General features: G+C 40.4%; 1 protein-coding gene across 1 annotated transcript; it reads left to right on the top strand.

The window, feature by feature from the left end:
- The first annotated feature begins 295 nt into the window (after positions 1-295).
- On the top strand, positions 296-2,107 carry LOC125850098 (zinc finger BED domain-containing protein RICESLEEPER 1-like). The gene is made up of 3 exons (XM_049530003.1): positions 296-734; positions 1,077-1,409; positions 1,494-2,107. The coding sequence occupies exons 1-3, from the start codon at positions 296-298 to the stop codon at positions 2,105-2,107; spliced, it is 1,386 nt and encodes a 461-aa protein (XP_049385960.1).
- The last annotated feature ends 6,779 nt before the right edge of the window (positions 2,108-8,886 follow it).

Here is an 8,886-nt window from a genome sequence, read left to right as displayed (position 1 = left end):
TGAAATTTCACTAACATTATGTTCTACAACATAGACCAACTTGATCAATACTGTGATTCAACAATTCTTATTCTTTTATCAAAATTACACAAACACGATTACACACTACAAATCAAAAGCAGCAGCTTGACAAGGAAAATAAATAAATAAAGAATATAGTGACTATTTCTTACCATAGATGGAAGAATACAGTGTAGTCAAGGTTAGTAAAAAGCCAACCTTGTTTTAACAAATCTTTACCTAATACTCTGTATCACTTATTTTATATCTTTTCGCAGTTTTTGGTGAAAGTATCATGGCTGAAAATATAATAATTGATAAGGTTGTTGGTGAAAGTGGAGCTTCTAATTCAAATGCAATAGGTCAAAGTCAATTTGTTGAGTCCCAAGTAAAGAAAGGAAGGAAAAAAAGATCTCGTGCGTGGGATCATTTTTCTCGTAAAACTGATTCTGATGGAAGTGAAAAAGGTGTTTGCAACTACTGTAAGAAAGAGTATTTTGCTGACACAAAAGAACATGGTATGACGTCAATGCTTACTCATATTGCCAAATGCCCAAAGATGCCTTATAATATTGATATTAAACAATCAAAATTAGCATTTCAACCAATAATAGGGAGTAACAAGGGTGATGTAGTTGTTGTTCCATGGGAATTTGACCAGGAAAAGTGTAGAAAGGCCTTGTGTCGTATGGTAATTATTGATGAACTTCCTTTCAGATTTGTTGAAAAGGAAGGTTTTAAACAATTTATGAAAGTAGCACAACCTTCTTTCCACATTCCTTCCCGTACCACTGTGACTCGTGATTATTTTGATCTTTTTTATGAAGAAAAACATAAGTTGATGGCTTTTTTTAAGGAAACACAACAAAGAGTGTCTTTAACCACGAATACTTAGACTTCCATTCAAAGAATCAATTATATGGTCATTACTGCTCATTGGATTGATAAGAATTGGACTTTGCATAAACGAATTATCAATTTTTGTCCAATCTGTAGTCATAGAGGTGAAGATCTTGGAAAGTCTATTAGTAAGTGCTTACATGAGTGGGGATTGCATCGAATTTTCACTGTTACAGTTGATAATGTTGGTTCAAATAGTGTGGCAATAACTGAGTTGTCTAAGCAACTAACTAAATGGGGGACCAACCTAATGGGTGGTAGTCACCTTCATATAAGGTGTATGGCTCATATTGTAAATCTTATTGTTCAAGACGGTACAAAAGAAGCAAATGTGTGTATTGAACGGGTTAGGCAGGCAGTAAGATACATCAGACAATTTCCTGCTAGGTGGAAAAAGTTTCAAGAATGTGGTGAAGATGAAAATCTTGCTAAAAAGTCTTTATGCTTGGATGTTCCTACAAAGTGGAATTCCACCTACATGATGTTGAATCGGGTTATTGAATATGAAGGTGCAATTGTATAGTACGCCGATCGTGATATTGGCTTGGCACTACATCTTAAGTTTGTTGATATTGTGGATAAAAATTCTACAGGTACACTTTTGAGTAGTGATTGGGAGGGCGTAAAGAGAATTACAAAATTTCTTGAAATGTTTTTCAATCTTACTTTGAAGATATCTGGATCACGATATGTTACATCAAATCTGCATTTTCTTGAAATTTGTGAAGTTGGTGTTTACTTGAATCAATTGATATCAAATGAAGATCATGTTTTGGCTAAAATGGCAGAAAATATGAAGGAGAAATTTGACAAATATTGGGGTGATACTGAAAAAATGAATAAGATGGTTTTTATACCATGTGTTTTGGATCCTCGTCACAAATTTAGCACTCTTGGCTTTGCACTTAAGAAGATGTTTGGAGAAAAGGGGGCTGCTGTAGAAATTAGTGTGCGAACGTACATGGAATCTTTGTTTAATGAGTATACAAAGCATATTTCAAATGATAAAAATGGCCAATGTTCTTCAACTGAGGTGGATACTTCTGATTCAAGCTCTGTAGGAGGCTTGGGAAATTTTTTTGAGGAATTACGAAAACATACATATCAAAGGGGAGGAGCAAGTTCAAAGTCAGAATTAGTTAAATATCTTGATGAAGAAATTGAAGTTGGAAAATCAGATTTTGATGTATTGCTTTGGTGGAATTAACTCACCTAGATTTTCACTTCTTTCTGAGATGGCTCGTGATGTGTTAGCGATTCCCGTTTCAAGTGTGGCGTCTGAATGTGCTTTTAGTACTGGAGGGCGCATACTTGATTCATTTAGGAGTTCATTAACTCCTAAATTGGTACAAGCTCTAGTGTGCCTTCAAGATTGGCTTCGGAGTGAGCCACAACCCATAAGTATTGAGGAAGATTTAGATTTTCTTGAGCAACTTGAAGAAGGTAAGAAAAGAACCTCATTGATGTAAAATTGTGAATAATTTATTTAATATTTTTATTGTTTAAGCCTTGAGCCTTGACTTGTTATCGTATTTCTCTTTAGATTTGGCTAAACTTGGAAAAGAACTTTGCATTGATGACATGTAAAATTGGAGGTTTCCTTCACTAACTCTACTAAAGGAGAAAGAAAGTAGATGTCTTACTATTGAGGTGGATTTTTATATACATGTGTTATCTTATCTTTATGTCTGATTTATGATTGACTTCTCTTTTTTGATGACTAATGAGAGTGTTAAATTATGGTTAATACAAATACTTGTGCAAAACAAGCTCCATGTAGAACTTGGTGTTCTTCATCAGCTTATCTTGACTTTTCTTTCATTTTTAGCCATCAAAATATCTAATACTTTCTCTATTTCTTTGTCAATCAGATTTCATCATGCCTCGACTTCATGATTCTAATGCTCGATCACCTGTTTGGAATCACTATGAAAAGCTTGAAGAAAAAGAAGATGGATCGTGGATAGTAAAATGTGTTCATTGTGGCCGTGTTACTTATTACCATTCACACAAAATTGGGACTGCCTCCTTAAGGAAGCATGTTAAGCGTTGTTTGGAAAATAGAAACCAGAATCGTCAACTCTTAAGGATTGATGACTAGTTATTATTTTGTTTACTTGAACGTGAACTTTTAGTACTATGTTTGGACTTAAATTTTCAGGTTGTGTGACTGCTATTTTAAATTTTTGAAATTCTGTTTGTGCCTGTGTGGGCTGTGATAGACTAGCAGTGAATGTTGTACTGCATTTTGACTTCTGCAATGTTGCTGGCTTGCAGCTTGTAGTGCTGCTGTTTTATTCAGTCTTTGATGGGTTGATGTGCTCTTTTAATTTCTTCTGCTGCTAAGTGTTTGTAATATTTTGCTATATTGTTGGAATTAAATTGCTTCCTTGAGTCTAGTTTGGTCACCATACTATGGGGATCACTTTGCAGTTTGCAGTAGTCTATAACATTTATTGTTTGAATAATGTTATGATGCTTAAAATGTTTTCCATGATATGTGTCTGTCACAAATTTTCTTGATGGACAGAAGTCCACCTTTGAGATGTTACTGCAGGTTAGTAAAGGAACTAACTTCTTTGCCATCACTATATTAGATGAGGAAAGTCAATATGCTTGATGGGGTTACAGTTGTCCGTTCTGAAAAAAGTCAAGTATGAATTGGTATTGGATGGAAATGACATTGAACTTGTTTCTCGGTCTGCTGCCCTCATAAACCAAGTAGAGGTGACAACCTTAAAAAGAAACGTTTTGCCTCTGTTTTGTTCGTGTTTCCAGTTTTTTGATTGCAAATTGCAGTCTGTAGTAAATAATTACATGGAGTTGATTAGTTTAATTATATTGTCTTCAATTCTTCATGTGATTTTTTATTTTAAAAAATTATGTGATATGTTAATGGTTAACCCGATAACCGAACTGATAAGGATCGATAACCGATTAATCGAGAACCGATTAACCGATAACTTAATGGTTTTTTAACGGCTTAGCTAGTCTACAAACCGATAATCGATAAGCAAAACTGATAATGTTCAAAACCGAATCGAACCGACCGATATGCAGCCCTACTCATGGCCATCTCTTGCTCAATAATCAACCCCAAATTTACCTACTTCCTAGATATGATAGACCCAAGGCAGGCCGCCTTTGGATGAAAGAGAATAGACTCATTCTGTGACGGCATGACTGTGTTTTTATGAAGCCAAACCAGTACCGAGATGCTATGTTTAGGTTCTTTTTCTCTATTGGCGCTCCAGCCTCAATCCACCTCGGGGTTGTGTTAGGAATCAATGGGGCTAGCCAACCTTTCAAGTCATCCAGAGTCTTTGTAGTGATCATACTTTGGTACTCGTGCTCAAAGTCTGTAGCCCTCTCAAACATAGTGTTGATATCATTGCTGCTACATCTCACTTTCTTCCCTCAGACCATCACAAACTCCACCGGTCTGAAGGCACTGGCCTTCTTCTTCCCCTGGGGGTACCATATCACTGTAAGCAACATAAAACTCTCGGACCTATGTAGGAATGTATGGGCGACGGGGCCTGGTGAAGACCTTGAACCTGTGGTACCGGAGAGTGTCCCACATTGATGGATGTATGTCCACTACACCATCTGTGGACAATATCTTCTCTTCCAAGATGGTCCTCAATCCCTCGACCCATAATCGATTGAGTAACTGGGGAAGAGGACCCTGAACTGGTGGTGCTGGAACCATCGTCTGTGCTGGAGCTGGCACTGAATCTGAAGCAGGAGGGATCGACTTTGGAATCCTAGGCGGATCATGACGAGCTTTGGAACGATGCTCTGCTCGCCAGGCTTGTAGTAACTGATTATTCTTAGGCTCAGTAAATGAAGCCTGAGAATCAAATGACTCTCCCTCACTACTGGAATTGTACTCTGGTGTCTCAGCTATAGGCACTTTGCCCTTTCCCTTTCCTTCCTTTGAAGATAACTTCTTGCCCTTTGCGCTGGAAGCAGTTGCTTCCTATTTATCACGATCTATCGTGCCCGTTTTCGGGGCGGCATGCACTATAATTCAAGTTTGTTGTAACCATTTTTGCAAAACACATAGAAAATGTTAGAGAAAATTCAACAAAAATGCAGAAGTTCAGTTGCAGAAAGACTCGCCGAACCATTCGGTGAGTCGTCGAGCCACTTTGGTGAGCTAGAACGGGCTCGCCGAAAGTACCAGCGCCAAAAATTTCAGAAATCAAGACAGTTCGGTGATGTTCAGGGCCATTCGGTGAAAGTTACAGTGTATTTTAAAGGTTAAGGGCGCAGTAAGGACGATCATGAAAACCTTTTGGTGAGTCACCGAGTGAACTCGGCAAGCTCAAGCAGCCAGCCGAAAGTTACAGAAGATACTCAACCAAAATTTGAAATTAAAGGCGATCTGGGGGCACTTTGGCGAACCACCGAACCACTAGGCGAGCTCAACGCAACTTGCCAAACGTCCCAACGTGCCAGTTTTCAACCCCATTTCCCAAAATCAAGCCTCAAGCCCCCGAATTCAAAATAAAACACACACACCATTAAATTAACACTAGACCCATACTACCCATGTCTCAAGGTACTCAAACTCCCCTCGATTTGGCAAAAAAATGGTCATTTGATGACTTTTGCCCTTAAGAATGACGTTGAACGCTCCTTTATTGGGCAAATTACGTCATTTAGCACAATTCGAGGTTACTTAGACTGCACCCCACTAGACCTATTACAATTATATCGCAACCCAACAATTTAAACTTAATTTTCAAGCAAAAACACGTGAATCAATCATTATAAAGCACTTCGGCACACATTCTAATTCATTATGGGCAAATTAACACTTATGCATGATTATAACAATTACCCAACACACAACAACTACCATTTTACCTATTGCATTCGATTTCAACAACAATATTAAAGAATGCGGTTCGAAAAACCAACCTTTATGCCGAATTTCGAGTTTAAATAGCTAGGCAGCAAAGTTTCACAATTTTGAATGTCGATTTCACACAAAAACTGGGCAAAACAATAAAATATGCAAGATTTAAAGTTTTGGTAAGGAGGTACAAGAGTTAGAAATGATAGAAAATGAAGGATTTTGAAATTTTAAACTGTTTGGCCTTTAAAACCTTTCAATTCGCGGCACCTTCGGTGGAGTAAGTCGTGCTCGCCGAACCACTCAACGATGCCTCAAGTAGTATTTTTCCTGGTCGAGTTTTATAGGACTCCCAACAATTTTGGGGGTTCAAACAGCGGACAAAGTTGGGCTCACCGACCTGTTCGGCGAGTCACCGATTAAGAATTTAACCCACCAAATTTTGAAGAGTTCCCCTTAAAGCTCAGTGGTTCCAACGGCGGTCCAAGTCGGGTATCGCCGACTGGACTTTGACTCGCCAAACTACCCATTTTCCAATAGTATTCACTTTTCAACTTGTACAATCAACAACCGTTATTCAAAATCAAACACTAAAGCATTAAAAACTTGGGTTATCTCCCAAAAAGTGCCTTAGTTAACGTCGTGGCACGACGAGGATACCAAATCAAGCTTCATTTAAGGGGTTTGGCATTGTGTCACTAGGCAACCCCCCTTGTTGTCTTGGATTCAAATGAGTAGAAATTTGACCCATTTGGGTCTCCAGTTGCTTAATAGAGACTGAGTGAGAGGTCACCGTCTGATTGAGACTTGAGACATCCTCTTTCATCTCTTTCAACACATTGTCTGACCTGTGTGAGAGCATATCTTTTGTACGACCACCTTCAGATTCCTTAGGCTTTTGACGCTCATGGGGAGGGATGTACCTATCTTTGTCCCGCTTTCTCTTCTTCTAGGTGGCGTTACGATCATGCCAATCTCTGTCATGGTCTCTCCAGCCCTCATCTCTATTCCAACCTTGATTTCTACCCGGTCTTGGGTAGTTTGCAGATAACCTCCTCCTTGATTGGCTAGGAAGTTCACTTCCTCATTGTACAACGCTTCAAATTGTGCTTCATTGGGGTTTACTCCGCCAACACCCACAATATTAACACTCTTTGTACCAACACCCATGACATTTTTAGCCAAGATATCTAGCTGGGTCATTATTTTGGCCATGTTTTGGTCTCTCTCTTGATTTTTTTCGATCTGCTCTTTTGTCATTCTAAAAGTGAGAGGACAAACTTGGTCTTCACGAGTGTACCGTCCCCTATTGATCTTGGTCATGCAATCAAGGAGTTGAGACGCTACTTCATAGGGTTGTTGCATTATACCACTGGGAACAAGTTGATCATCAACTCCTTTGTTCATCGAGTCGGGGCTCCTATAGAAGTATTGCAGCAACATATCATTTGGAAGTCCATGAGTTGGGCATTGCAGTACCAACTTCTTAAACCTCAGCCACGTCTCGTGTATTGGCTCACCTTCCAAGTGTTTGAAACCTTGGATGTTATCTCTGAGTGACATCATCTTCGATGGGGGGAATAATCTTACTTGGATTGTTGTGATCAGCTCATCCCAAGAAGTGATGGAGTCCCTTATGTCACGGACTTAGAGTCTCACTAATTCTCCGTGCGGCACTTGACAACTTACTCACGAATCTTTCACGATCTTGTAAGCTCAAGTAAGCCCTTTAAGACTAGATCGCTAAGAGAATGAAAAGGAAGACTTAGAGAATTTTGGAAGAAGGCTTTTGTATTCCTTGGAGAATGCTTACAACTTGCTTGCTTGGATGGATTCTTGGTTGGATGCCTTGCAAATGAATGGCACCACCTATTTATACTAACTCCTAAGGACTAAAGTGTAAATTAAAATTACTTACAAGTCCCTAAGATATTTACATAAAAACCCCTCTCTAGAATTCTCTACACACTCTAGAGAATTCTAAGGCTTTCTTTGGAAACTATCTAAATTATTCTAGAGAATTCTAAGGAATTCTCTAGCCTTCTTGAATAATCTAAAGGATTCTAGAGTCTTCCGGAAACCTCTCCACAACTCTAGACCCTTCCGCCCCTATCCGAACGCAAAATTTAAATGTGATGTGGCGGGACGTGACACTCTCCCCCACCTATTGATGCGACGACCGCGTCGCATTGCCACTACATTGTCATCCGATCCTTGTGCGTGCGCGACCAATAGTCAATTGACTCGATTTAGGCCCTTGCGTAACACCTTCAACATCTTCCATATCGTTTCTAGCTCGGTCTTCTGGCTCATCTGCTTCTTAGGATGTGCGCGCCTCGGCAACTTCTTTGGCATCACAGCATTGTTTCCTCTTGGAACCTTCTTCGAGCGTGGCGACAGGGACCCTTTTGCACCATTGTCTTTCGAACTCACAATGGTGGTCGTATGCGTCGACTCTTTCTTCTTAGGGTTTTTCTCGAGCTGCATGGCCGTTAGGCGGACTTGTCCTTCCGTCTTCGGCACCTTGACCAGGGGCACCATACATGATCCTCCTTGCTCCATGACTAGAAGTCGCTGGAGGTAAGGGTCGATCACTGCGTGGCACTGCTGGAAGAACTCCTGCCCAAGAATTATGTCAAAGAGATCTAAAGGAATGACAGTGAAGTTGGCCTTACCTTGCCACTCGCCTAATGTGATGCTCACTCCATGTGCGACTCCGTTCACAGGAGTCGGGGGTGCATTGACCGTCATGAGTTGGGCGTTGCTTGAACTGTAACTCAGCCCCAACCTCGTTGCTGCCTTTTTGGTCATGAGATTGACCTCTGCACCCGTGTCGACCAAAGCACAAACGGGTTTTCCATTGATCTTAAGGTCGACATACTGCGCGTCGTATCCTCTTGGCTTCTCTGGCTGCTTCGTGATGGCTCCGCATAGTCCTATCAAGCCCAACTACGTCGTCCCTTCGCCTTGTCCTTGCTCCTGGGAGTCTTTCTCCTTCCGCTCTCGCAGGATGGCACCAAGGCTCTTCAGTTCAGGGCACCTTGCATAACCATGCGGCCCGCCGCATATGTAGCAGCCTCGTTTGTTGGCAACCTCTAGCTTCCTCTCCGTGTTGCCATGAC

This window comes from Solanum stenotomum, unplaced genomic scaffold (genome assembly GCF_019186545.1).
Source record: "Solanum stenotomum isolate F172 unplaced genomic scaffold, ASM1918654v1 scaffold13756, whole genome shotgun sequence".
In the NCBI taxonomy this organism is placed as follows: Eukaryota; Viridiplantae; Streptophyta; class Magnoliopsida; order Solanales; family Solanaceae; genus Solanum; species Solanum stenotomum.
Note: the sequence above shows the minus strand (reverse complement) of the source record. Positions and strands in the feature narration are given on the sequence as shown.

What these genes read in the sequence shown, in the direction of transcription:
- LOC125850098 (XM_049530003.1), top strand. Translation starts at nt 296, where the DNA reads ATGGCTGAAAATATAATAATTGATAAGGTTGTTGGTGAAAGTGGAGCT. An exon ending in CAGATTTGTTGAAAAGGAAG is followed by an intron (nt 735 to 1,076) that starts GTTTTAAACAAT and finishes TCACTGTTACAG; the next exon opens with TTGATAATGTTGGTTCAAAT. An exon ending in TCGGGTTATTGAATATGAAG is followed by an intron (nt 1,410 to 1,493) that starts GTGCAATTGTAT and finishes AAAATTCTACAG; the next exon opens with GTACACTTTTGAGTAGTGAT.